Below are 27,677 nucleotides of genomic sequence, written 5' to 3' on the forward strand. Positions count from 1 at the left end.
GATATTTTTGATACTGAACTTAGTTTTAATGGTTTCAAGGAAGAGTTTATATGACCATAGTATTGTACATAGAATCCTTGATTAGGGTTCAAAGGTCCCAATTGTTGAAAAAATATGATATATTAGCTTTCTTTTGGCATAACCTGCAGGCCAAATCCTGTGCTGAACACTTTTGTTAATATTTGCTACCTGGGGAAGAAAACTACAGTAAAATCCCCATTATTAAGAATTCAAGCAACCTCAATCAACTGGAAAGAATATTGCATGGAAAAAAAGTTTAAAATTGATGATCCCTTAGTAGTCAGTTTCCTTATTCACACAGCCCACAATCTCAAGCAACTGGAAAACTCACTTATCCAGCATCTACCAATCCCCATAGGTGCTGGATGGTCTATTACAATGCTACAATAATCAGTGTACTCGAGTGTAATGATGAATATTCTTATGGTTTTATAACAAGTCTGTAAAGTTTGCCATGCTCAATCCAATTCTTAGTGGGGTTGTATCCTATGAAGAATATGGAGTGTAACACAGCCTTGTAAAACTGATGTTGATAGGAAAGGGATCGGTGCTGGGACCATTGTTGTTTGTCATCTATATGAATGATCTGGATGATAATGTGGTAAATTGGATCAGCGATTGGAGGTGTTATGGACAGTGAAGAAAGCTTTCAAAGCTTGCAGAGGGATCTGGAATAGATGGAAAAATGGGAGATAGAATTTAATGCAGACAAGTGTGAGGTGTTTAATTTTAGAAGAACAAATCCAAAAAGGACATACACAGTAAATGGTCGGGCACTGAGGTGTGCAATAGAACAGAGGGATCTGGGAGTTCAGATCCATAATTCCCTGAAAGTGGTGTCACAGGTGGATAGGGTTATAAAGAGAGCTTTTGGCATATTGGCCTTCATTAATCAAAGAATTGAGTACAGGATTTGTACAAGATATGGGTGAGGCCAAATTTGGAGTACTGTGTGCAGTTTTAGTCACCTAATTACAGGAAAGCTATCAATAAGATAGAAATGGTACATAGAAGATTTATTAGGATGTTGCCTGAACTTCAGGAACTGAGTTACAGGGAAAGGTTAAACAGGTTAGGACTTTATTCCATGGATCATAGAAGAAGGTATTTAAAATTATGAGGGGGATAGACAGAGTAAATGTAGATAGATTTTTTCCACTGAGGGTAGGTGAGATACAAACCAGAGGACATGGCTTAAGAGTGAAAGGGGAAAATTTTAAGAGGAACATAAGGTGGAACCAACTTCCAGATGAAGTGGTGAATGGGGGCTCAATTTTAACATTTAAGAGGAATTTGGACAGGTTCATGGATGGGAGTGGTATGGAGGGGTATGGATTGGGTGCAGATCAGTGGGATTAGGCAAAAAAAAAGGTTCAGCACAAACTAGAAGGGCCGAAGAGGCCTGTTTCTGTGCTGTAATGTTCTACGATTCCACTGTGGGAAGCAATGGAGGTTTAATGATTAGGCAGAAGCCTCACAAAATTGGCAACAGGACTTCACATTTAATAGAGACAAAACTCTCAGAGAAATGAATGAAAAACCCAACCAATTCTTGTTTTGCCTTAAACATTTTTCTGGAATTGCCTATGGATTTAATCATTCCTCTTCTTTTTCAAAAATTAACTTGTGGGTCTGGCAGAATTCCTCAGTAAGGAGAAGGCATCTAAGCAAGAGAATACAGTATATGCACGGAAAAATGTCTCACAGTCAGAAATGCTATTTGAGCACTTGACAGATCAGTGGGAATTTCACATCTGATCTATGAGGTGGGCTGGTCAGACCCTTTGAATATCTTTGAAAATTTGTCAGGCTGACATTTGCACTGGGCCTCAAGTTTCTCATCAATTTACTGGCAAGGCAAAAGCTAGGCAAGATAGGACCCAGGAAACTGAATAGACCATTTATTGTTATTAGGATAGATCCAATGGTATTATCCATTGTGCAAATGACATCCAAATCTAGAGCTTGAGCAAAAGATGAAAACAGTTTGGGAGTTGGAGGGGAGGGGTGAGTGGAAGCTCTGAATCTTTGCAAATGTCCTCAATCCATCCATAGATCAAGGTTTACGGATTTCAACATCAAGATCTCAGTTAATCATCTATTTGGTGAGCTGATAACTCTGTAAATTTTGGGACTCGTTCACAGAAAAGATAGCGGTGACAGAGCCAAGCATCTTTCCCCCTTTTCTCTTCCCCTCCACCAGTATATCTCCCTGGAGGCTTTTGAAACTTTCACCTTTTATGCCAATTGCAATTGCTACGTTTTTCTCCGATGATATTTCCTTCCAAATCAATAAATGGAACAGATGTGAAGGAATGGGGGTGGCTTCCTTTTATGGTTAAACACTATGTTCTCCTACTTGCTGGATCTTCACAGCTTAACCTAGGATGGCCATTCCAAAGGAGGACAATATACACACAGTGTATTTGCATTTGTTGTTTTTGCAATATCATCTAAATGAAACGGTATTTCTCAAAACAACAAATACAAACACACTGCGTATATAATACAACTCGGATAATCCAAAATGGTTGGGACAGACCATTTTTTTTTTTCGGAGAACTTGTCTTTTTTTTAAAAACAGCCCAGTAGCAACAGCAAATCACTTGTATCATGTTTAAATAACAACAAACAACAAAGGAAGGCTTTTTAAGCATTAAAAAAATAATGTTTAACTCTCACCAAAAAATGCTGGCTGCCGCCGATCAGCGACACCTCCCCACCGTGCCGGCAGCCTAAGGCCCCATTCTTGCCGGGAGCCCAACATCCCCGCTGCTGCCAGGACAACATCGAGACAAGGTATTCTTGTGGCTGGGAGACAGTGGTGCACAGTTTGAGAGGGAGACTTGGAGAGAAAAGTCAATAGGGGAAGGTAAAGAAGAAATGAAAAGAGAGGAGGGACGGAACTACCTGAAATGAGGACAATTGTCTTTCTAATTTCATGTTGAGTGAATTTTAATTTCAACCTGTGAGGTCAGTTCAGCTCTGAAAAATAATTAGATAAATTGGGATTTCTGATTTGTTTTGGATATCCTCATTTATCTAAATTTTTAAATTTTTTTTGGATAAATGAGGGTTTTGGAGAATCCAATTTTGGATAATTGGAGTTGAACTGTACATATGGTAACCTATGACCATGTCCTCCTTTGGAATGGCAACCCTCGTTTAACCTAGAGTGAATCCAACATTGCACATGGCATGAAGTCACTGTCTCTTGCCTGGGTGTGTGTCGTGTACTTGGTAGGTTTGAGTATTAATTTTTTTTCAGCAAACTGGTAGTAAAACACCACATAACTCCAAAATTGCAGAGTGACGCAGAGCTCAGTGAGAAGCAGTGATTTGTTTTGTTCTTGATTTTGATTTTGCCCTGATCCTTTACCACTTACAAATATAACAATAAACGACTACATAAATTCAAGAGAAAAAATGTCTGTATGTATTTTAGTCAGTATGGTTTATAGTGTAAAAAACAAATTAAAAAAAAACAAAAAAAACCTAGATACTGCATGGAAACTTTTGAAACAAATTACTTGATTAGAAACGAGACATGTTTGCTTTCTGCCATAGATATGGCAACTGAAGATGATCTTGTGCCAATAATGCTAATTCCTCAATTTATACAGGGGTTCAGATCAAAGAAATGAAGCATTTGTCATGGCAGAACATCTTGGCGCAAAATCAGCATGCTCCCAAATTAATGATGTCACATCAGTGAATACTTCACCCAGCTTCTGTGAAAGCCTCTCCCTGCAGGATCAAAGGAAGAAAAGTTTGTATTCTGAATTGTATCAAGTACCTGAAACATTGGCAACAATTAGGGCACATTCTGATGATGAAAAGCTCATTTCTGCCCGATTGCCAAAAAGTAAGAAATCTGTTTGAGTTGTAATGGAAATAATTCTTGAAATCAATTTAAATATTGCAGTTTTTTAAAAAAACTTCAGAGTTATGGAAAAACCACTCAAAGTACTCAGACAGCATTCTTGTCCAGGAAGCTTTCACTGCCACCCTGAACATGATTATGCTTTATATCCATATAACCATTTACAGAGTGGAAACAGGCCATGCCGGCCTTTCAAGTCCTCACCGGTTCACTAGAACAAACCTTCCACTCTCCGCCAATAACCCTCCAACCCCCTGACCTCCATGTACACATCCAACCTTCTCTTAAATGACAGAAGGGACCCTGCTGCAACTATCTCATTCGGAAGATCATTCCATTCTGCCAACCACTCGCTGAGTGAAAAAGCCACCTCTAATATTTCTCCTAAAGTGTTGCCCCCTTACCCTTAACTCATGGCCTCTTGTTCCAACCTCCCCTGCCCTCAGGGGAAAAAGTCTGTTTATGTCTAGTCTATCTATTCCTTTCATAATTTTAAATACCTCTATCAAGTCCCCTCTCAGTCGTCTACATTCCAATGAATAAAGTCCCAGTCTCCTTAATCTCTCACTGTAATCCAGATGCTGTAAGCCAGGCAACATTCTTGAAAACCTTCTTTGCACCCTCTCCACCTTATCTATATCCTTTCTATAATTTTGAGACCAGAACTGAGCACAGTACTCCAAATCTGGCCTCACCAATGCCTTAAACTGCTGCAGCATCACCTCCCAGCTCCTATACTCTATACTATGATTTATGAAGGCCAGCATACCATATGCCTTCTTAACCACCCTGTTTTAATTAAGGATTTTCATTTAGCAACAAAAAAAATCTTGTTTTGCTACAGAGGTCCACTGTCTACTACAGGAGGTGACAACATTGCTTGGATAAGCAGGGTGTTGTTCTCCAAGAGTAAAATACATTTTTAGTCAGTTTTCCAAAGGCTGTGCATGAATTATGGATATAGATGCTGCAGGAAGCCTTGTAGGGAGAGAGTGTTGGCATTTAACTGAACCTCTTCCATTAATGAGCCAGCATCTATTCTGGGTTTACCATTCCATCTCACAACAGTCTCCCATTGTACCCAGTCCCATAATCTTCCACAATCTCCTGGATTCCCCTGGTCACCATCCATAATCAGAATCCACATTTTTTCTGCTTTGTATTTTGTGGCTCTCTCACAGTTACTCTATTTCCAAGCCTAAGTTTCTTTGTCCCATGTTTCCTGCTGAAGAGTTCTTTTTAACTTTTACCCCCATTTTCTGTTCCAATCATAGCTGGTCTTCTTAGCATCATCTCACTAACCCATGGACTTACCCCAGTGTCTCACTCCAAATGATCCTAGGCCGAGACCTTCATTTTGAGCCTCAAGACCTGAAAATAATGAATAGCACTATTGTTCCTGCATGACTGCAATTTCAGCCTCATAGCCTTTCACTGCAATACTCTTTCACACATTGCTTCCAGTCTTTGAAACCCTTTCCTAATTATCCAAGAGCCCACTACCACTATTCCAGTACTCCCACAACCTACATGAGCACAATCCAAATTATGCTTTAATTTTCAACCTCCTCTTTACAGAAAATTTTAAACATTTAAAAAAAAATTTAAACATATAGCACAGTAACAGGCCCTTCTGGCCCATGGGGCCATGACACCCAAATTCAGCAATCAACTTACAATCCCCGTACCCTTTGAGGAAACTGAAATATCTGGAGGAACCCACACAGACATGAGGAGAATGTACAAACTCCATACAGACAGCATCGTGTCAGAATACCAGTTGCTGGTACTGTAATAGTGTTGTATCTTCTGCTACGCTAACAAAGTCTCATTGTTCTGTTAATTCAGGCTGAAATTTCCATGATCATAAATGAAGTTCTTCTCTAATTTGAATGTCCCAAAGGACATGCAATGTCATGAAGATACAACATCTAAATAAGCAGAGCAAACTTATGCAAATAGTTTTCATTCATTAGCATTTACAACCTAACTAATGTGATATTTGTTATCCAGTTTATTCTGCTTCCAGTGTTTGGAATTTTTCTTCTACAGGCAATTTAACAGCAAATGTTAGTATTAGAAAAAAAGATAAATGAAAACTATTATCTCTACAGCTCCACATCAATTACTTAAGGAGTCTTCTGGAATTCTGTTCTTATTCAATTAAGAAAACAAAACAGAATGTCAAAGTGCAAAGTAGATATAGATTGCTGCTCTTTTACCAACTTTCCTATTGAGATTCCAGGTTGCATTATGTCCTTTTCTCCTTTCAAATCGCTGAAAATCTTTCTTACTTTGGGCTATACATTCGGAATCAGAAGCATTTTGAACACTTGCTGCTTGAATAAGTTACATTTCAGACTAGAAAGCCAAAAATAGTATTGCTGTTCAAGATCCACTCCCAAGGTATTTGGCCATTTGTCACAGTTCATTGTAGCCTGGGTTGCCAAAAGCGGGCAGGTCAGCGGTTATATTTCGTCTCAATAGCAGGACTTGTGAAACTCTTTCAAGGCACAATTACTTAAAAAATGAAAGGAAAATAGGCATAAATTTTGAGAAAGTAATCAAACGAAACAATGTTTAAGAAAAAAAATCTTTTGATACATGGATATGGGCCAAAAGCAGGCATGTGAGGCTAATATGGGTGGCACGTTGGGTTGAGGGGCCTATTTCCATGCTGTATGACTCTATAAGTCAAACAAAACTATACTTTTTATTCATCTTCCAAAGCAATTTTATCTAGGACGGGAAGTAATATGATTTAATGTAATATTTTATATTATGTTTAATAGCATTAGGCTAATATGGGTGGCACGTTGGGTTGAGGGGCCTGTTTCCATGCTGTATGACTCTATAAGTCAAACAAAACTATACTTTTTATTCATCCTCCAAAGCAATTTTATCTAGGACGGGAAGTAATATGATTTAATGTAATATTTTATATTATGTTTAATAGCATTATGTTGGGGCTTTGTGGTTCCAATGTGAAGATAGCAACAGATTTGAGGAAAGTTGTCATATGTCAATCCAGCTGTGACATTGTTAAACAGGTTAAGCATCCTATCACACTGAAGAATTCTGAGACAACAAATTATAATAATGAACACATTTTTCAGCAATTACTTTAGACATTTTATGGAGGGCAAAGTCATATTTGGAATCTATCTTGGTGGAAGCTGCAACATCATAAATAAACCTTTCTGGAAATATTCAGCTTAATTCACAGAACATTACAGCGCAATACAGGCCCTTCGGCCTTCGATGTTGTGCCATTTCTACAAAAAAATGTACTAAACCCTTCCTACTTCATAACCCTCTGTTTTTTCTTTCACCTATGTGTCTCTTTTCTTTAAAAATTTTAAAACCACAAACCAACCATTTATTTTACAATATTACAAATACATGTGGTATATAGAAGAAAAAGAGTGAAAAAAGAAAGCCCCCTCCCTATTTAACCCCCTACAAAGACAAGAAAAAGAAAGAAGAAAAATAGAGAAATGTAGGACAAGAGATTCCAACAGACTTCTTATAATATTCGGAGACCTTTTTGGAGAAAGGGAATGTTTGAGTTTCATTTAAATATTCATATTTATGGGCACCATATTTTCCAAAACATATAATATATATCTCCTAAATAATTTTATCAAGTGGTTAAGAGTCTTTCAAATGCCCCTAATGTTTCACCCTCCACCACCATTGTGGGCATTCGAGCACCCACAACTCTTTGTGTAAATAAACTTACCCCTGATACAAGGGTTAAAATGATTTGCAAACATATTTTGTAAGAAGCCAGCAAATATTGTTTATGAATTCCATAAGTGTCTCCAAGGTTAGCTCACTTTGCATGTTTAAAATAAACATTCAGTTTGACTTTGCCTATTGTACTGTTTAGAACGAGGGTAGCAGAGATGATCCATATAATTCTTTTGACTCTTTTGAAAATAAAACAGTTAATAAAACAAACAATAAAATGTTAATGTATAGCTTTAGTTGTTTTTACATAGTTCTTATTGTATAAAATTCTAATAAATGGTGAAAAACTCTATGCTACTTTAGAACAGACTTTTCATTTAATGAGTCAAAACAAAGGTGTCTCCATGCTGTCCGGGAGATTATAGAGGAAGATAGTTGCAATACCTGATGTCTCCCCTAAACTTTCCTCCCTTCACTTTGTAGAGATGTCTCATGGTGTTTGCTATTCCTGTCCTGGGAAAAAGGCTCTGGCTGCCCACCTCTATGCCTCTCAAAATCTTGTAGTCTTCTATTAAGTCTCCTCTCATCCTGATGCACTCCAAAAAGTAAAGTCCCAGCTCTGCTAACCTTGCCTCATAAGACTTATTTTCCAATCCAGACAACATTCTGGTAAATCTCCTTTGCACCCTCTCTAATAGCTTCCACATCCTTCCTGTAATGAGGTGACCAGAACAGAACACAATACTTCTAATGAATGAGACCATCTCATCCATTAGAGAAATTTCCAAAGGTGTCACCTTCTCGATTAGTTAATTGCCTCTCTCTGTTCAAACAGTTTCTCTTATAGCCATTAACAAATTCTCGAGCTTCTGTTCTAAAATCTGGATTCATTGAATCAAGATCTGTGTCAAATAAAACCAATTTCAGACAAGTACAGCAGTAACATTAGATATTCCCTGTTTATTTCATATCATTCGATACTTAGCAACATTGCAGAATCCTGTAAATACCTGGATATCAACACTGCAAAGGATCCTCATCACCAATTGAATTCAATAGGGAGGAACTCTGTCACTCTGCCAGCATTAAATACATCATAAATAAATCAACAAAGAGTCAAGAAAGTCTTGCAGCAAGGTTTAACGAATAGTCATGGAATTATATAGCAAAGAACCGCCCCTTCTTCAGTTTTGAAGAAGGACGAATTTCAGTGGTAGTTTCAGCTTCTGGTGCAAATCCAACGTCCAACTTTTGTTAAGTATGTTAAATGATGCATAGAGTGGTTCATTATGCTTCCACAATCTTTACTCTCTACTTTAAGTTACATAGTTTAACATCTAATCAAATATCTCTGTATATTCCTGCTCGAAAAACGAAGTACTTCACTTCCACCCTTTGGTTCTGTTGTCTTTAACTGAAATGAACTTTGGAAGATCAAGTTATTTTGACGTTTGTTTAGCACTTGCAACTGAGGTCAAAATGCTACCTCCAAATGTGGCACTTGGCAGAGTCGTCAGCTGTGTTGATGAGATTCCGGCAGGAATTTGCATGGGGGTGGGGCGGAGAAAGAATGAGAGAGAGAAAACTCCAACACATGATGGATTTGTATGCAATGCTCTGGTGGCTTAATGTGGCTGCCTGATTTTTCCTATAACTGTTATTTCTGTGGGGAGCCCATCAGTTTGCCCAGATAAGTGGCTCCGCTCCACTCTATCCCATTTTTACGATAAAGTTTATAATTCAAATTAAAAAAAACACCTCCCATCACTCTGTAATGTCCAAACATTTGCTCCCCAATAGTGGACTTCCCTTATTTTGTTTACCAATTTATAAAGTAAAACTGTTTCTACAAAGTCTGGATCCTGCATATTCCGATTAAATGGCTCTCTCACAGTGAAAGAATTGTAGGACAGAAACTGAAAACAGCAAAATCCTTATCCCGAATTCATTAATATTTTGTATTTATGTCTCCCAGTTTTGGTACCGTTCACAAGTGGAAATATTTCCACTTTTCTAAAGGCATCCACAAAAATAGTGACCTCTATCAGGTCAACTGTCACCATTCCAATAAATGTACTTGGCTGCTGTTAATTAGCCCTATAGTGGACCATTTTCTAGATATGCAGTTCATCTGTTAAACATCACTCTCATATGCTATAACTTGGCAATCGTCTAAGCAGGGTGGTGGGAGAGATTGTTTACATGTGATGGAATCCGCACTTCTTTATTCTCAGTTGGTTGTGGGTAGTTTTGGAATAGTTCAAGGCAGAGGTGGATGGATTCTCAATAAACAAGGGGATGAAAAGTTACCCAATATCGAAATGAATGCAGAGATGAGGTTGCAATCAAATCAGCCGTGCAGATCAGGATCTAAGTGTGGAGTGGCCTTTTCCTGCTACTAACTCGTATTTTCAAAGTTAATTTCAACAAATGGCCAGCCCTATCTGGTGGTGAAAAATCAGTATTGCATTTACTCACCTACTTCTGTGAAGGAAAAGATAGAAGTATGCATAGTATCTGTAACAAGGGTGATATCAGAACTTATCGGGAAAGACTGATAAAGCTAGAAAAGAAAAATCTGATTATTTTTAGAGTAAAAGGTTTGGCTCCCCTTCAAGTCAGCAAAATAGACAGGAAATTAATAACTTATCCTTAATTATTTCAGGTCCCTATGAAGAGTCTGGTGAAAGAAGAACCTTCAGTCAAAGAAGGGCATCTCGTTCGTATGAGAACCTTACAACAGTTCACTCACAATCAATGATTGGATCCGTGATAAAAGCAGAGAGCACAGCTTTAATGCCAACAAAGTCTGCACACACATCAATTACCGATTGCCAGCTAGAGCACCACAACTATTACAGGTTCTCAAGTCTTAACTGCATACGATTACTTGTGGGCAACACTGAGGAACTGATGAACTCAAAAGGTGCAGCTAAACTAAGAAGAATACGCTCAGAACTTCCTCCAAATTATAAAAGTCTGATGACACAATTGTGTGCTGCTAAAATGGATCGGGACTCTAACAACTTCGATGAAGCAGCCAACTCATCGGACAATGAGTATTTGAACAAAAAGACAATGATTGAATCTAGCTTCATTGCCCAGGAATCCGAAAGTAGCGCAGCCCTACCAAACGAGGTAGATAGAGGGGGAATAGAAGTTTGGGTGAAAAGGGGCAATAGGGATGATTCTCCAAGCAAAGGAGAGAGACAGCAACAACTGCAGAACATCAATTTAAGAAGTGATCAGGGCAAAAGTTCCCTCCGTGAAACTGCTGTATAATTTTAGAAATAACCATTCACTGGACAACACTAAAAGGACTAGCAACTGCGATTGAGGAAACATTAACTGATCAGGCAGCAACCATGGAGAAAGAAAATGAATGAACATTTTAGATCTACCACCTGTCATCACAAGATGATGTTTCAATATATGGCAACAGTTTTGAATTTGTAATATCATGTTGTCAATGTATATTATCCATTCTGCATTCTTCAGCCTGGGACTGCAGTGCTGTGATAATAAATCGATAGATTAAATATTATACACTCTATAACAAAATAATTCAGAACCCCTCCTGATGAATATTTAAATGTTATTGGCTGATTCGATGGCAGTTGCCTCTTTGTGCAGAAGCTTAACTTCAGTACAGGCCCTTCAGCCCTTGATGTTGTGCCGACCCATATATTCCCTAAAAAAAAGTAGTAAACCAATCCTACCCCATAACCCTCTATTTTTCTTTCATCCATGTACCTGTCTAAGAGTCTCTTAAATGCCCCTAATGTTTCAGCCTCCACCACCATCTATGGCAAGGCATTCCAGGCACCCACAACTTTGTGTGTGTAAAAAAAAACATACCCATGATCTCTCCTCTAAACTTCCCTCCCTACACTTTGTACATATGTCCTCTGGTTTTTGCTATTCCTGCCCTGGGAAACAGGTTCCATCTATGCCTCTCATAATCTTGTACAACTCTATCAAGTCTCCTCTCATCCTTCTACACTTCAAAGTCCCAGTTCTACTAACCTTGCCTCATAAGACTTGTTTTCCAATCCAGGCAATATCCTCTGCACCCTCTCCACAGCTTCCACATCCTTCTAAAATGAGGTGACCAGAACAGAACACAATACTCACAACTGTGGTCTTACCAGAGATTTGTAGATTTAAACTTTATTTAAAATAGAATTATACTTAATTTAAAATAAGTGCAAATCATTTTCACTGTACCATGTGTCAATTTTTTTCAGTATTCCCAGGATGTTTGGGAGTATTGGAAAGGGACCTAAACTGATGACCTCTGAACTTAGTTGTTTCTACAACTATTACAGCTGTACAATCTGTTCCATCATGGGCTCCACCTAAATTATTTAATTCAACTTCAAAAGGAAAAGTTTTTCAAATAGTTCTCAACTAACTGAAGTAAACAAAAAAATCTCCAAAATATCCGACTCCCTTTGAGCTATTGTATTGAATTCAAGAACATTTATAAATAGCATTACACTTTGTATGCATTGACTTGTTCAGTGAGGAGGAAGATAATTTATTTGCATTTTTGGAACAAAGTCCTAAGACTTGAGACCAGAAGAGATTAGGAAATAGGGAGGTTTTAGACTTGAAAATGGAGAAAAGAACAGGAGTCAAGTGCCAAGATAGGGAGCAGGGTGCAGCTTACAAAGAGTGAAAAGACATTGACTCTGGTTATAGTTTGTTAATATGAGCCAAGTGGCAAACATGAGCATCACAGGAAAGTAGATACGCCATGTACTCAGCGAGTCTCTCTCCCAGTTTCTTCTGTATGGTAAAGAGATTTAGGGCAGGAAACATGAGTATAGCTGAGTACATTTTTAATTAGTTTGGATTGCATTAAATATGTTAATCAAATTAAATGGAACAGAGATAGAAGATATAAGAAGACAGTTAAACCCAAGAGGCCAGAGTCAGATAACTGGGTGACCATTAGGAGAGGGAGGGAATAGGCATTCATGGCAGAGCATCCCTGTTGTATTCCCCTCGACAATAAGTATACTGTTTTGGATATTATTGGGGATGATCTACCAGGGACAAGTTATAGCGGTCAAGTCTCTGGTATAGCTCAGAAGGGAGGGGGGGGGGGGGCGAGATGAGGAGAAATATAATGATTGAGGATTTGATACTCAAGTGAACGGGTAGGAGGTTCTGTGAACAAGATCGAGACTCCCAGATAGTGCGTTACCTCCTATGTGCCAGTGTCAGGGCTATCTCAGATATCACAGTATTCTCAAACAGGAGGGTGAGCAGCCAAATGTCATTGTCCAATCACATAGATAGGAGTAAGGGTGAGGCCCTGAAGAGGAAATTAAGTTGGAAGTCAAAAAAACAGGAACTCAGGGGTGGCAATCTCTGGATTACTTCCTGTGCTATGTGCCTGAGTGGGCAGGAATAGGGACTTATGGCTGATGAATGCATGGCTGAAGAGTTGTGCAGGGGGCAGGAGTTCAAGGGTTCAGATTTGTGAATCATTGGGATCTCTTCTAGGGAATTTATGACCTGTACAAAAAGATCGGGATGCATCTGAACAGGAGGGGGGACTAATATTCTGGCAGGCAGATTTGCTAGAGCTGTTGGAGATGATTTAAACTAGTTTGGGAGGTGGGAACTGGCATGAGAGGGCAGTGAATAAGGCAGAAGATACACAGATAGATACACTGTGCAGTGAGATTGGGAAGAAGGGGGTGGGTTGGTTCTGATTGAAAATGAAACTCAATCACTGGAGAGAAGATACATTGGATCAGAAGATATAGAATCCCTATGGATGTAAATAAGAAACTGTATGGACCTGATGGAAGTTGAATACAGGCTTCCAAACAAAAGCCAGGATGTGTTGTCCAAGCTACAGAGATAGATAGAGAAGGCATGCAAAAAGGGCAATGTTACAATAGTCATGGGGGGATTTCAATATGCAGGTTCATTGGGAAAACCAGGTTGGTGCTAGATCCCAAGAGAAGGAATTTATAGAATCCCTTCAGGATAGTTTTTCAGAACAGCTCATGGCTGAGCCAACCAGGGAAATAGCAATTATGTATTGGGTATTGTGCAATGAACCAGAGTTGATCAGGGAGCTGAAGGTAAGGGAACCCTTTGGAGGCAGTGACCATAATTTGTAGGATTCATCCTGCAGTTTGAGAGGGAGAAACTAAAATCAGAGGAGTCCGTACCAGCAGAACAAAGGAGACTGCAGAGGTATGGGAAAGAAACTGGGCATTTGATTTGAAAAGCACATTAGCAGGGAGGATGGCAGAGCCACAATGGCTGGAATGTTTGCAAGCAATAAGGATGGTGCAGGACAGGTATATTCCAAACAAAAAGAAGAGATATTTTAAAGAAAAAAAATCGCACAAGTGAAGTCAAAGCCAAAGTAAAAACAAAAGGGCATACAAGGAGACAAAAACTAGTGGAAAGATTTTATTTTGTAAATGCTTATAGAAGGCAACTAAGAAGGTCATTGGGAAAGAAAATAAATTTGAAAGGAAACTAGCAAATAATATCTAAAAGGATACTAAAAGGTTTTTTTAATAATTTTTTTTATTTTTCACACTGTGAACCATATCAACCAAAATATATACAAACATTTCTCATTAAATATACACAGTGGTATTTTTAAGTGTGTTAAGAGTTTTAAAAAAAAGATGAGAATAGCTATAGGACTGATAGAAAATGATGCTGGGGAAATTGTAATGAGAGACCAGGAGATGGCAGAGAAACTGAATGAGTATTTTGTGGTATATCTGACTTTCAAGGCTGCCAGGGTATAGAGGTGAGTGCAGTCATGATCACCAGGGAGAAGGTGCTTGGTAAGTTGAAATGTCTAAGCGTTGATACATCTTGCAGACCAGATGGAATGCACCTTTTGGTTCTGAAAGAATTAGCTATAGAGTTTATGGAGGCTTTAGTAATTATCTTCCAAGAATGGTTGGATTTCAAAATTGCAAAGGTCACTCCACGATTTAAAAAGGGAGGGAGGCAGCAGAAAGGAAATTATAGTCCTGTTAGCTTCACATTGGTGGTTGGGAAGCTGTCGGAATATATTCTAAAGGATGAGATTACAGAGTATCTGGAGATACATGACAAGGTAGGCCAAAGTCAGCATGGTTTCCTTAAAGAAAAATCTTTCCTGACAAACCTAATGCAATTTAATTTTGAGGAAACCACATTCAGGCGAGACAAAGGAGATGCAGTGGATGTTCTATATTTGGACTTTCAAAAGGCCTTTGATAAGGTGATGTACATGAGGCTGCTTCACATAATGAGAACCTATGAAATTATAGGAAAGATACTAGCACAGGTAAACAGAAAGTGGGATCCTTTCCTGGTTGGTTATTGGTTACCAGTGGTATTCCGCAGGGGTAGCCGTTTGGGCATCTTTTTACGTTGTACGTTAATGATTTGGATTGCGGAATTAATGGCTTTCTGCCAAAGCTTGCAGATAATACAAAGATAGGCAGAGGGGCAGGGAGTGATGAGAAAATGGAGAGGCTGCAGAGAGACTTAGTTTAGGAGAATGGGCAAAGAAGTGGCAAATGTAATACAGTGTTGAGAAGTATGGGGTCATGCACTTTGGTAAAAGGATTAAAAGTGTGGACTATTATTTGGATGGGAAGAAACTGCAAAATTCGGAGGTGCAAAGGGACTTGAGAGTTCTCATGCAGGATACCTCCTGGTTGAGTCGAAGGTGAATACAACATTGACATTCATATCCAAAGGAGTAGGATAGAAGAGCAGAATGTGTTGTTGAGACCTTATAAGGCACCAGTGAGGCCTCACTTGCAGTACAGAGTGCAATTTTGGACTACTTATTTAAGAAAGATTGTGCTGGCATTGGACAGGGTTCAGAGAAGATTCATACGAATGATCCTTGGAATGAAGGGATTAGCATATGAGGAATTTTTGACAACTCTTGGGCTGTACTCATTCAGAAAAATGAGGGGGGCCTCAAAGAAGCATTTTGAATGTTGAAAGGCTTGGACAGAATAAATGTGGCAAAGTTGTTTTGCATGGTAAGAGAGTCTAGGACAAGAGGGATCAAGTTTAGGATTGAAGGGTACCCATTTAAAACAGAGATGCAGAGGAATTTCTTTAGCCAGAGAGGGCTGAACCTCTGGAATTTTCTACCACAGGTGGCTGTGGAAGCCAGGTTGTTGGGTGTACTTAAGGCAGAGATTGATTGGTATCCGAATAGTCAGGGTATCAATAGTTATGGGGAGAAGGCAAGGGAGTGGGGCTTAGTGAAAGAATGGATCTGTTGATGGAATGGCCGAGCAGACTCAATGGGCCAAATAGCCTTCTATATCTTATGGTCTTAAGTTCAATGTTATGTTAGCATTACCACAAGTGACGATTGATGGATCCAGCGTGAGCATTTCTGCAGCAAGTGTCGGTTGCTTGAGCGACTTTAGTTCAGGGTCAATGAACTGGGGTCTGATCTTCAGGACCATGATGCATTAAAGAGGGAGATAGTTACCTGGACACTGTGATCCAGGAGAACCCTTGGATTAATTTCCTAGTTCGATCAGTGGTCAGGCTCAGGACAGTACGGATGCAAAGGAAGCAGGTAGAGGGGTCCAGAAAGTCATCTTGGGGGAGCCTCAGCAAGAAGATCTTGGTATTTTTGGATGAGGGGATTTTAAGGAGAATGCAGGAACTGTCCATTGCCCAATGATATAGAGGCTATTCAAGTGAAGGTAGGAGAAAGGATTGCAGTAGTCCAAAAGGATACCACAGTTAAAGGGCAGAATCCCAACTTCTCAACTCACTGAAATAAGCAAGAACATCTCCAAAATATTTTGATCCCTTTGAACTAATGTATTGAATTCAGAAACTTTTAAATCATATTAAGCTCTGTGTGCATTGGCTTGTTCAATGGTGTGGAAGCTAATTTAATAGTATTTGTAGAGTGATCTCAAGTAAGCTGAAGGTCCCAAGACTCGAGATTAGAAAAAAAGGTTTTAGACTTGAAAGTGGAAATACTATCAGAAAGATCTAGGGTCAAAGAAAATATCGAGACCAAATAAAAGCATAGAAAGTGGTAAAGCTAGTGGTGGATCAGAACCTGGGTAATTTTTTAGAAATGAGCAGAACAGCACTAGAAAGCTAATAATGTGAAAGTCTATTGATTAGGAAAACAATAGGGCTAATCAGCCATAACTGACACGGGGCAGGTTTGACAGGCCAGGCAGCCTACTCCTACTTCCATTTTATTCTATTTTTGTTTGGATCTGGTTTATTTTACTCCTTGGTAAAAGATCGATACCTGCAACCCAAAATTTTTGGTTGTGTCCTGTTGCTTTAAGCTCAACACAGAAGGAACATGAGATCTTTGCTGATTTAATCATCTTAAATTAAATTATATGATGTAATGTTAATCTTATTCCTTTGATATATTCCAGATTGTCAGCAACTTTGCAATTTTATTCAGTAAGAGTGTTGACCCAAAACATCAACTGGCCATTTCCCTTTATACATGTTGAATGACATTCTGAGTTCCTCCAGTAGTTTGGTTTTTTTTAATGCTCATAAGTGACTGCTGTGTAAAATATAAACCAATTGGGATTCATTAATCCTGATGGTGTAGGCCTAGAGCATTAATATCTATTTGTCCTGGGCCCACACAACATCAGCTAAACATTTGATGAATGCAGGTGTTATTCATGGTTAAAATTCAAGCTTTTTCATATTACTCAAGACATTCCTCTAATTGCATTTGATCTCCAATTGCATTGTATGGTGTTTAATAATCTTCTCTGGATCAAAATAGAATTTTAGCACTTGATATTTGCTTTGAAGTCTTGTTTACCTGCTACTTGCTATTACAGTGTCTCTTGTATCTTAAGCCCCTGGAACATGATAAGTTGTTTGTTATAGGTTGTGGACTGAAGCTTTTCAAACTTTCTACTTGTTTCAACTCTGCCATAATCTCAATGGCAAAGTCCTTTAATCAAATTTATTGTACGTGGCATGCCATTGAATAAAACAGTACAATTGTTGTAAACATCCTAAATGAAATAAACTATAAGACTGCCACATTCTAATTGATTTTGCAAAGGATCTACGGTTTTTTTAAAATCTAATATTCCTGATTGAAACTCAAATCTATGAAATTGGAACAGGACATCTCCTCTAGTCACATCCTCTTGAAATAAGAACCAACATGTTGCTTTCCTTACTCATTGTTGCTGCACTTTCATGTCAACATCAATCCTTAATGGTTTATGTACAAGAAAATTTAAATCCCTCTGAACACCAACACAGTCCAGCCTGACACTGCTTTTTTTAAAAAAATCCATTATTTTTCTTTCTTCTAAAGAATGGCAGTACTAGAACGCTTCCACCAGCGTTGTCTCCGCTCCATCCTCAACATCCATTGGAGCGCTTTCATCCCTAACGTCGAAGTACTCGAGATGGCAGAGGTCGACAGCATCGAGTCCACGCTGCTGAAGATCCAGCTGCGCTGGATGGGTCACGTCTCCAGAATGGAGGACCATCGCCTTCCCAAGATCGTGTTATATGGCGAGCTCTCCACTGGCCACCGTGACAGAGGTGCACCAAAGAAAAGGTACAAGGACTGCCTAAAGAAATCTCTTGGTGCCTGCCACATTGACCACCGCCAGTGGGCTGATAACGCCTCAAACCGTGCATCTTGGCGCCTCACAGTTTGGCGGGCAGCAACCTCCTTTGAAGAAGACCGCAGAGCCCACCTCACTGACAAAAGGCAAAGGAGGAAAAACCCAACACCCAACCCCAACCAACCAATTTTCCCCTGCAGCCGCTGCAACCGTGTCTGCCTGTCCCGCATCGGACTTGTCAGCCACAAACGAGCCTGCAGCTGACGTGGACTTTTACCCCCTCCATAAATCTTCGTCCGCGAAGCCAAGCCAAAGAATATATAGTGTAACTGACCCAAGTATAATAAGCCACTTAAGTAGGATTCATGATCATTATCAGTCCCAGTCTTATTGAACTAGAAGTGACAAACCCAAAAGTTGCAGATGTTGGAATTTTAGGCAATGAGAAGCAGCAGGGACTCAACAGTGAGTAAAATTGCTCAGTCAACATCTCGGGTCTTGCCTTAATAACTCTCCCCAACTCAAAATATTGGCTAACCACTTCTACCTACTTTACCTGTTGAATCCCTCCAGCTTCTCATTGTTTACTCATTCACCCAGAAGTGCTGAGCTAGATTAAAGAGGAGCTGTAGCTATATTTGATCGGAGTTATAACCGAGCATGTAATTTGAGAGTTCTTACTGAAGTTGGAAATTTGATCACTTATTCAAAACTAATATTGATAATTATTTTCATTTATTAATAGGACAAAAGCATCACTGCTGACATAGTGGTGAATATGTAATATAATTGACACAAGCATAATGGGCTGTTCAGTCAGAAACCTCATAACTCTTGACCCAGTAATGATCAAGGAAGATATTTTTGTATTAGAAAGCTGTGTGTCTTCAAGGTGCTGGTGTTTATCAGCACCTGCTGCTCTTGTCTTTTGACAGGGTAGATTCTGGGAAGATGTTGAACAAGTCTTGGCAAGTTGATGAAGCACCTCTGTATGTGCTGGGGGAAATGCAAGAGTTTAGGGTGGTGATTTGGAGTTCTAATTTTAAGATATTTATCCAATATTTGGATATGTAAAACCAGTAAAAGTGATTGACAGCACAAGAGAGGTTTGCTGGATATCAGATTATTGAGCTTTTTGGGTTTTCTGGTGCAGAACAATATCAACAGTACAAAATAATTTCATATGCTGTGGAACTGGTTCCATTAGTAGCTTTCTTCACGACTTAGTGAGTACTCCATGTGGAGATACGTGAAATGTTGCATTGGATCTTCAATCTTAGTTCAGTTAAGTTGTCAGTCAAAATTACAGAATGAAAAAGGGAAAAGTACACAGTGTGTCAAAAAAGGAGAAAATCAACTAAAGCTTCTGTCGCTCCTTGATGAGAAATACACAAGTGTAAATAACTGCTGAGACTCAGATGAGCTATCTTCCAGATTTAAATGGTTCTAGCTAGCTCACATTTGTCAAATGGTCATTCACACAAAAGAATGAAAGACATCTTGGAATAATTCCACTGTAAGAGTCACATCTTCTGGAGCGAAAATTGTCAACAAACAACAAGACATTTTGGTTTTATCTCAATGGCTATTTAATAGACGTAGTGATCTAATTGTCTGCTGGTATTGAGACACATTGGTCAGTTATTTTCTTTTGCAAGCTGATTGACAAAATATTCTTACAATTATCTCTAACTGCAGTGTTGCGTGTGAAATATCAAATACCCCCTCCATAAATCTTCGTCCGCAAAGCCAAGCCAAAGAAGAAGATCAATTGGAAAATAATAAACCTTTTCACCCAGTGACTATACAAACTCAAATTCATTGTCTGGCATTTTATTTCTTCAAAAGAAACATTCCATTGACATAGTCTCCTCTCAAAAATCTAATTTGCTTGTGAAAATATGTTGCATTTTTTCATGACTATCAAGTCTATTTTTCACATTTATCTATTGGTTTTAATTTATTGATGGTCAAGGGAGCACCTGCTATTGAAGTGCAGATGAAATTTGGAAAAACATTTGATAAAGTGCCTGTTCTAAATGTGTGTCTGGAGCAGAGAGATCTGGGGATGTGCAAACATAGCAGACAGGTTTTAAAAAAAATGATTATGGGATCCTGGGCTTTATTCACAGAAGCATGAAGTACAAAAGCAAATAAATCATGTTGAACATTCGTTAAACACTAGTTTGACAACTGATAGAATGCTATATCCAGTTCTGGGTGCCACATTTTGGAAAGATTTGAAGGCCTTAATGAGGGTGCAAAAGAGATTTATAAAACTATTTCTAAGATTGATGGCTGTTAGTTACATGAGACATTCAAAGAACAGAGCTTGATATGGGTATTGAAAATCATTAAATTGTTGACAAATTAAATGGAATCTGTTCTGATTGTTTAAAGTGTCATGGAACTGAGAACATAGATTGAAAGCAATTGGAAAATAATAACAAAAAGAATCATAAATCGTGAGGACCTGGAATACACTGAGGAGTAGGAAATAGAAGGTATGTAATGGGGGTTTTTCAGTTGGTTGTTTTTCCAGACTCTTTTGTGCAGTCTTCCAAAGGCGCTATTTGCCTTGGCGAGTCATACTCCTAGAACGCTTCCACCAGCATTGTCTCCGCTCCATCCTCAACATTCTTTGGAGCGACTTCATCTCCAAAATCGAAGTACTCGAGATGGCAGAGGCCGACAGCATCGAATCCACGCTGCTGAAGATCCAACTGCGCTGGGTAGGTCACGTCTCCAGAATGGAGGACCATCTCCTTCCCAAGATCGTGTTCTATGGTGAGCTCTCCACTGGCCACCGAGATAGAGGTGCACCAAAGAAGAGGTACAAGTATTGCCTAAAGAAATCTCTTGGTGCCTGCCACATTGACCATCGCCAGTGGGCTGATCTCGCCTCAAACCGTGCATCTTGGCACCTCACAGTTCGGCGGGCAGCAACCTCCTTGGAAAAAGACCGCAGAGCCCACCTCACTGACAAAAGACAAAGGAGGAAAAACCCAACACCCAACCCCAAACAACCAATTTTCCCTTGCAACCGCGTCTGCCTGTCCCGCATCGGACTTGTCAGCCACAAACGAGCCTGCAGCTGACGTGGACAATACCCCTCCATAAATCTTTGTCCGCAAAGCCAAGCCAAAGAAAATGGGGGACAATATAGATGTTTCAGAGGATTTGAATCACATTTCATTCGGGAACAATAAAGTGTAGCAATGGGCACTTAATTAAAGCCATCAAGTTATCCAAATATGGGAATGCAATTCTCATTTATTCTCCAGATAAGATTATCTTAAAATAATTGTTCAGAATCTCATTTTTTTAAAAAAATATATAGTGAACCAATGAAGCAGTCCATAATTTAATTTCTGGAAGGAGTCACATTTAAAGCTACGCAGTTTTTTGTGATTGCTTGATTCCCATTTGAATCAATGACAGGAATTCTGGTTACCGATTTCTGCTGCACCACTGGCTGAAAGTTCAAATGTGGTTCAAGCTGCTTTGGGATGCTGGTGTATATGAATAACACCAAATTAATTCTGACACAATCCTTTTTCTTTCAGTTTGAAAAATGAGATTATTTAGTAATTTTTTGACACAATGGTGCAACAGTTTAAAAAGTGGTTTCAGGGGACCTGGCTTGAACCTGACCTCGGGTATTGTCGATTTAAATAAAGATTTTCTCTTCAGAGTCCAGTTTCCTTCCACTGTTCAAAGAAATGCTGGCAGATTATTTGAGCTGTTGCAAATTAGCCATTGGTATAGGGCAAGTGCAGAAATTAGAAACATAGGCATGTGGAAGAGAATAAGTTGCAGGGAAATGACAAGGGAAGAATGGAAAACACAGCACTAATGGGCTGAATAGGCTCCTTTTGGTACAGCACAATGGCACAGCAGTAGTGGTGATCCTGCACCAATAACTGGGGTTCAGTCCAAACCTTTTCTCTCCTCTGACTATCTTGATTTTCCTTGGGTACTCTGGATTTTTTCCACCTTCAAAAGATATGCTGGTAAGTAAATCAACTCTTGAATAAAATGCCTTGAGTGTAAGCAGGCAGCGGGAGAATCAGGGAAATTGATGGATGTGTGTGAGAGAAAAGCTAATGGGTGCATCAGTGAAGGAATGGAAAAATTCTGTGAATTCTTCGAGCCAACATAGATTTAATGGTATGAATGTCCTTCCATCATATCATATTATTTAAATGCCATTTAAGATGGTGAAGGAACCAGTTCTACTGTAGATGGCGCCTTTGCATAAAGACAATGGCATCGAGAGAAACATTTCTGAAAGATAAACCTGGCTCAGAATCTATGGCACAAACAATGTTGAATTCACAGATTCCATAATTATTAGCTTTTAAAACAAATATTCGCAACTTGTGGTGTTAAAGGGATTCTAACTGCTGGGTAATTTAAATCACACTGCATCTCTTGTCTCCTCTGTTAAACTTAATAATTATGGTTTTTAGATTGCAGGCATGTAACGGCACAATCAAGGAATTTTGCTGATCCTAGGCAGTCGAAAAAGAAATGTGCAGGAATTTTGAGTCAATTCCTGCACCGCGATTTATCCTGCAGGACCCCTAACAACTTTTTGGAGCAAGTCTGCAGTTAAATTGGACCGTTAAAAATTCGCTGATGGTCATCCACTCTACTGCACAACCACCGGGACTGTTGCACTCAGTTATTGCAGTCTAAAAAGGTATCCAGTGTGAACAACCACACGGGCAGTAATTATGTTATTTTTTTTTCAGGGATTTTACCGACATTGCAGTCTAAAATAAATTTAACACCAAATAACTCACATTGGGATGAAATTGTTTGACTTGCATTGTTAACATAAATTAATTGAGCTGCACTCAATTTGAGTCGAAAAGAACTCATGGAGATGTGATTTATAATTTAAAATCGGAAAAGAATAAAAATGTTTGCAACTGATATTTTGGTCGTGTTATTGTCCAAAGAGAGGAGGAAGTTGTAGTCCGCAGGAAGATGTCTGCCAGGTGGGTGAAAATTGGCAAATAGAATTCAGTCCTGAGGCATATGATCAAAGCATGTGAAAAGGGAAAACAAGCAAGAGCATGCACAATATAAGTCAAGATACAGAGAAGGTTTCTGAAAGTAATAGGTTCGGATGAAGGTGGATTCTGGACATAATCCTGGTCTTCCTAATGGAAAGACCATAGTCTGTTCGGGTCAGCAGCAGAACGTCGAGCATCATCGGGCTGAGCACTGGAGCACCTCAGGACTGACTGTATGTTCAGCCCACACTTGTTCATGCTACTGACCCACAACTGCATCACCGGATCCAGCTCCAACAGTGTCATCAAGTTTGCAGATGACACCACAGCAGTTGGCCTCATCAACAACAAGAGTAGCAATGCAGAGAAGACCTTGTGAAATGGTATGATAATAACAACCCGAGTCGCAACATGAACAATGTGAAGGAGATGATTGTGGAATTCAGGAGGACCTGGAATAACTATCCTCCATTGCACATTAATAGCTCAGTGATGGAGAGGATAGAGAGCACCAAGTTCCTTGGAGCCAATTAAGAAGTGACAATCCCAGACACACAACACCTCGCATCAGGAAGACACAAAAGTGACATCACTGCCTGAGAAGATGAGATGGGCAAGGCTACCAGTTACCATGCTGGCGACTTTCTACAGGAGCTCTATTGAGAACATCCTGGCTGGCCGCATCACAGTGTGGTACGATTGCTGCAGAGCATCAGATCAGAGGTCAATCCGCAGGACCATAGGAAATGAAAAGTGGATCACCAGTGTCTCCCAACAACCCCCCCCCCGCCTTCATGTCCACCCCATCCTTTTATTCAGGCATCTGCTCAGTTCTTGTTATTCCTGATGAAGGGTTCTGGTCCAAAATATTGACTGTCTATTGCCTTCCATGGATGCCACCTGACCCGTTGAGTTTCTCTGGCACTTTATATATTGTCACCATTTTAAAGCATCTGCAGACTTCATTTTCACCCCCTCCAAACCTATTACTTGTCAGTCTGCATACCCACCCACCCACCCCTACCTCCACCCTTTTATTTGGATATCAGCCTGGTTCTTGCTATTCTTGATTAAGGGTTTTAATCCTGAAACATCAACTCCCTATTGCTTTCCATGGATGCTACCTGACCTCCTGGGTTCCTCCAACACTTTGAAAACCAGCTATTTAACTAAAACACACGCAATGAACAATCCTTTAGGATTAGTGTAGAGCAATCATTTGCAAGAAACTGTACTACAATTCAATTCAGATTTCAGATTTATTGTCAGAGTGCATACATGACATCACATACAACCCTAAGATTATTTTCTTTTTCCTGTACACAACATACACCTATAAACAAATGTAAACAACGGACGGTGCAATACAGAGGAGAGAAAACAAAGTGCAAAAGGAAGAGTCCTTAATGAGTCCCTGATTGAGTTTGTCATTGAGGAGTCTGATGGTGGAAGGGGAGCAGCTGTTCTTAAACCTGGTGGTGTGAGTCTTGTTGCACCTATACCTCTTTACTGATGGTAGCAGCAAGAACAGAGCGTGTGCTGGGTGGTGTGGATCCTTGATGATTGCTGCTGCTCTCCAATGGCAGGATTCCCCATAGATGTTATTGATGGTGGGAAGGGGTTTTCCTGTGATGTCCTGGGTTGTGTCCATGACCTTTTACAAGTTTTATGCTTGGCAATATTGGTGTCCCCATACCAGACCATGATACAACCAATCAACACACTTTTCATCTGTAGAAATTTTCCAGGGTTTCCAATATCATACCAAATGTCTGCAAACTCCTGAGGAAGTAGAGGCTCTGACGTGCTTTCTTCATGATGCCATTAGTGTGTTGGGTCCAGGAAAGATCCTCCAAGATAGTGACTCCCAAGAACTTAAATTTTCTCACCCTCTCCATCTCTGATTCCCCAATGATCACTGGATCGTACACATCTGCTTTTCCTTTCAAGAAATCACGAATCAGCTCCTTGGTTTTGGTGACATTGAGTGCAAGGTTGTTGTTGGTGTACCATTCAGGCAAGTTTTCAATATCCATTCTGTATTCTGACTCATCACCCCTTTTTATACAAACTACTACCTTGATATCGTCAGTGAATTTGTAGATGGTGTTGTTGTTGTTGTACTGAGCCACACAGTTATAGCTGTAAAGTGAGTAGACAGGGGGCTGAGAACTCAGCCCTGTGGTTCTCCACCACTGTTGGAGATTGTGGAGGAGATGTTCTTACCAATCCTCACTGATTGTGGCCTGTAGGTGAGGAAATCAAGGATCCAATTACAGTGGGGTGTTGCCAATGGACTTAAACCTAGAAGGACTTCCATCTAGGTTCCTACTGGACATTGAGGACCTTGGTCCAAAGAGAAAGCCCTTCAAAGGATTCTATATTATCCCAGGGTGTCACAGATGTGGCAATAGTACTAAGTGCACAAAAAGATGCTAAAGTAACTAGAGTTTTGAACCAATAACTCTGCGAATGTATACACTGATCAACACCATAAATGTAAAATGCGCTGTACTGTTTTTTTTTCTTTTGTATGTATCTATTTTTGTGAATAAAGTTGACTTCTGAAATATAAAAGGTGTCTTGAATTGAAGCACTTCAAACTAAAAAGGTAGAGTGGAACAAGTTATTAAAGGCTGTATTCCATTTTATAAAACTCTCATCCCTAACATTAGGAGAGAGATAAAGAAGGTGTGGTTGGAATTTTTTGAGCCCCTAACCACAATTACTATCAATGATAGCTTCCAGACTGTTAAATTTAGTGATAATTTGGATCATTAAAATCATTTCTACTTCCATGTCATTTTTTTTATACAAGTCCGGAAACTTCTAAAGTATTGCGTTGCTAAAAATAATTCTTATGGTGATTCTTTTTGTTGTTACTCTCCAAGTATTTTAAAGACAAGGGACATTAGAATGTAACACTTTGAACATTTGGTCTCATAAATATATGTTTGGCAGCACAGTTGGTGTAGCGGTCAGTGCAACGCCTTTACAGCACCAGTGATAGGGGCTGGATCGGGGTTCAAATCCTGTGCTACCTTTAAGAAGTTTGCACATTCTCCTCGTGTCTGGATTTTCTCCAGGGGCTCTCGTTTCCTCCCATCATTCAAAAACATACCATGGGTGTAGGTTAATTTGGGGTAAATTGGATAGCATGAACTCATGAGCCAAAATGGTCTGTAACCGTGCTGTGTCTAATAAATAAATATGGAGTATTATGTAAGGGTTCTTTGAAAACTATGTGAATCTCATTCATCGATTCCATTAATGTTTTTATTGTAGCATGTTCTACTCCATCCATCGATACCATCTTCAAATTCATCCTATCCACAATTCCAATTCATATCAAAATACTTTTATAGTCCCATAACGCATTCTTCTCTCTTCTCAAAGCCAACCAGTTATTATGAGTATTCCTCTGCACATGCATTTGTTCCTTCAAAAGCTTTACAAATTATCCTCCCACAATTATTGAAATTCACTATTGATCTCTGCACTGTCTTCAGTTTTTGACCCTATCTCCCATCTCCTATTCCTTTTGGAGCTCACAAACATCCTATCTTCTAGAACCACACCATGCACTTTTCATCAAAGTCTCCAGGCCAGCTTTCAGCTGTCTCACTCCATCAACATTTAATGCTATTTCAATCTTGTGGATATCTGGCCAATGCATTGCATTCAGAGTCTATTTACTACATTATTCAATGCTTGACTAGGAGGCTTCAAGAATAATTGGTGGCTGTTTGCCTCCCCAAGGAATTTGGGTTGAGTCTGGGTAACAAGGAAGGAACAGGAATGCTGGTAGCCTTTCTGGTTTGCTTTTCTGCTCCTATTCACTGACCTCTAAGACCTCAACACACTTTTGCAAGTTAATGTGAAATATGTTTGTTTGAAACTCCACTTTTCCATTTATCACCAAAGGTCTTACCAATTTAATCTAAAAGGTTTATGACCTCCACTTCAGCTGAACCCACATAGCATTCATATAAATGATCTCTCAGTATATTTCAAGGTGAGAATTTGTATTTCAATTTAAAACAGACTTGTATATTGCTATAGTGACAGTAACTAGGCAACATTAGCTGCATCACAAGCCTCTGCATCAAAATCCTTTATAGTAATATGTCAAGGGATCAAAATTGAGAGGGAATTTGAGATTCCTTCATATTTATTTTCTCAGTTTTGTTCTTTGTTCAAGGTTGACATAATGCAGTTTGGAGGAGGTTGTTGGAAATATTCAGCCCACTGATAAAACTGAAAGGTATTGATACATGAAACTTCAGGCAGACAGACACTGGACAGCTATCCCCTCCATGGCCCCACTGTGTATTGCACAGGCCCAACATACAATGCTTCAATTCACACTGTATAGCCTTGCCACCTACTCCACAATAGCATGAGACAGTGCACATCTCCAACATGTACAACAAATCTCCGTCATCCACATCATAATCA

At 39.4% G+C, this 27,677-nt stretch overlaps 1 protein-coding gene and 1 long non-coding RNA gene across 6 annotated transcripts in view; one reads left to right on the forward strand and one right to left on the reverse strand.

The window, feature by feature from the left end:
• Positions 1-11,141, forward strand: part of LOC138740476 (rho GTPase-activating protein 6-like) — a 105,942-nt gene extending 94,801 nt beyond the window's left edge. The window contains exons 11-12 of one of the 3 annotated variants that reach the window (XM_069893175.1): positions 3,645-3,886; positions 10,263-11,141. In XM_069893175.1, coding sequence (XP_069749276.1) covers positions 3,645-3,886; positions 10,263-10,879 — 859 coding nt within the window. In that variant the 3' untranslated portion in view covers positions 10,880-11,141. The remainder of the gene's footprint in view (positions 1-3,644; positions 3,887-10,262) is intronic. The other 2 variants (XM_069893176.1, XM_069893177.1) reach the window with 2 other exon arrangements.
• Positions 1-27,677, reverse strand: part of LOC138740477 (uncharacterized) — a 133,944-nt gene that overhangs the window by 69,069 nt on the left and 37,198 nt on the right. The window lies entirely within an intron of this gene.

Source organism: Narcine bancroftii, chromosome 8 (genome assembly GCF_036971445.1).
Source record: "Narcine bancroftii isolate sNarBan1 chromosome 8, sNarBan1.hap1, whole genome shotgun sequence".
Classification (NCBI taxonomy): domain Eukaryota; kingdom Metazoa; phylum Chordata; class Chondrichthyes; order Torpediniformes; family Narcinidae; genus Narcine; species Narcine bancroftii.